The sequence below is a fragment of the Geospiza fortis genome, unplaced genomic scaffold (assembly GCF_000277835.1).
Source record: "Geospiza fortis unplaced genomic scaffold, GeoFor_1.0 scaffold112, whole genome shotgun sequence".
Classification (NCBI taxonomy): Eukaryota; Metazoa; Chordata; class Aves; order Passeriformes; family Thraupidae; genus Geospiza; species Geospiza fortis.
The window spans coordinates 7,501,115-7,502,769 of NW_005054298.1; the positions used below are offsets into that span (position 1 = coordinate 7,501,115).

The 1,655-nt window shown below is 45.6% G+C and overlaps 1 protein-coding gene across 1 annotated transcript in view; it reads left to right on the forward strand.

Moving 5' to 3' along the window:
* Window positions 1-1,561: 1,561 nt before the first annotated feature.
* Window positions 1,562-1,655, forward strand: part of ESYT3 (extended synaptotagmin 3) — a 30,542-nt gene continuing 30,448 nt past the window's right edge. The window contains exon 1 of the mRNA XM_005415749.2: window positions 1,562-1,633. Within this exon, the coding sequence (XP_005415806.2) occupies window positions 1,562-1,633 (72 nt within the window). The remainder of the gene's footprint in view (window positions 1,634-1,655) is intronic.

Sequence of the window (1,655 nt, forward strand, 5' to 3'; positions counted from 1 at the left end):
ATGGCTGAAATGAATTAATGAATATGTTTGACAAAGCTTTAGATGACAGTGGGGAAAAATAAGCAACAAGTGAGCCTCAGTCCTTGGTCACAGGAAAAAAACCAGGTATTTTTGTGTGTGTAGATTTAGATCCTGATGCATGTAATTGTGCAAACTAACCACTGTGTGGTTTTTAATACATGGGATCAAGAGAGCAGGTACCACTTCAAGTTCTGCCAGTTCCTGGACTTTTCTTCCCAGCTTTACAAACATAAATGGCCTCTGTGGTCAGCCCACTGGTCCACTTGCTCCCAGTGGTGTTGCTGTTCAGGGGGGGCATGAGCCCAGGCATTTCCTGCAGTCCTTTCCCCCCAGCCTCCACAGCTGTTGTGTCTATGATGTTAGGGAATACATTGATGGGCCCTTTCCTTGAGAATGTACCTAATCCCTTTCTGAACTTATTGATACCAGCTGCCTTGCAGCCTCTTGCAAGTTCTAGAGATTTATTGCCCACTGTGTCCTGAAGTACTTCTGTAAGTGTGTTTTATAATGATTTATCTTTGCAACATCCCCAGGAAGAAGAGCATAGTCATCCTCATTTGACAGTAGGGAGAGATGAGGAGGGTTGTTTCAAAAGCACCTGTTAATAGATGTCTCATGCATGAGTTTCTCTAATGTGAGGCATTTGAGTTTTCAGATGCCTGAACTGATTTCTAGCCCAGAGCAGTCATGTGCAACGATTAACAAACAAATGAGGGTCACTTGTGGTGTTGTTTGATTTATTGACTGACCCATAATTAAATACTAATTCCATAGCAAAGCAGAGACCAAACTTCATTCTCCCAGTCATGGTCAACTTCTTTTTCTTGGAGGTTTTTATCTGGCTCATGATTTGTTATCTTGTGCAGCCAGTATCAAAAAGGGGCCACAATAAAAGCTGGCATTATTCACTGATATTCCAGACTTATCCACTGAACAAAGAGTGGCATTTGCCTAATCCAGGGAAAGCTGCAGTGGAAAACACAGTGTAGAACTGTACAATTACAGCTTGTCTGTTAAGGCATGTATATAAAGATATGGAATTAATATCGCTAGGGTGGAACGCATCTCAAAAAGTGTCATTTAGAAAACATGTCTTACAAGAAATGGCTGAGGGAGCTGGGCTGAGTCTAGAGGAGATTTAGGGGGGACCTAATCACTCTCTACAATTACCTGACAGGAGGTTGTAGTGAGGTGGGGATCAGTCTCTTCTACCGTGCTTGCAGTGAGAAGCCTAGAGGACATGGCCTCTAACTGAGGCAGGTGAGATTCAGATTACGTGTCAGAAGAAGATTTTCCCTGTGGTCTAGGGGTGAGAGTGCTGGATAGTTGGACTTGTTGATCTCAAAGGTGTCTTCCAACCTTGATGATTCTGTGATTCAATGATTCCACGATTATCAGTATTTCAGAATCTAAACTCCCACAACATCCCCATCAAAACCACAAGAGGACGAGAAGAAAGTGCAAAGGAAGAAGGAAAACAGAAGTGTCCAGAACCAACAGGTGGTGCGTGCCCCATGTGGTTGCACATCCAGCCGTGACCATGGGTCACAGGGTCTCCGTAGCGCCGCCGGAGATCCGAGCGCCCCGGGCTACCGGGCTGGCCGGGAGGGCGGTGCGGCGGGGCGGGGCGGCGG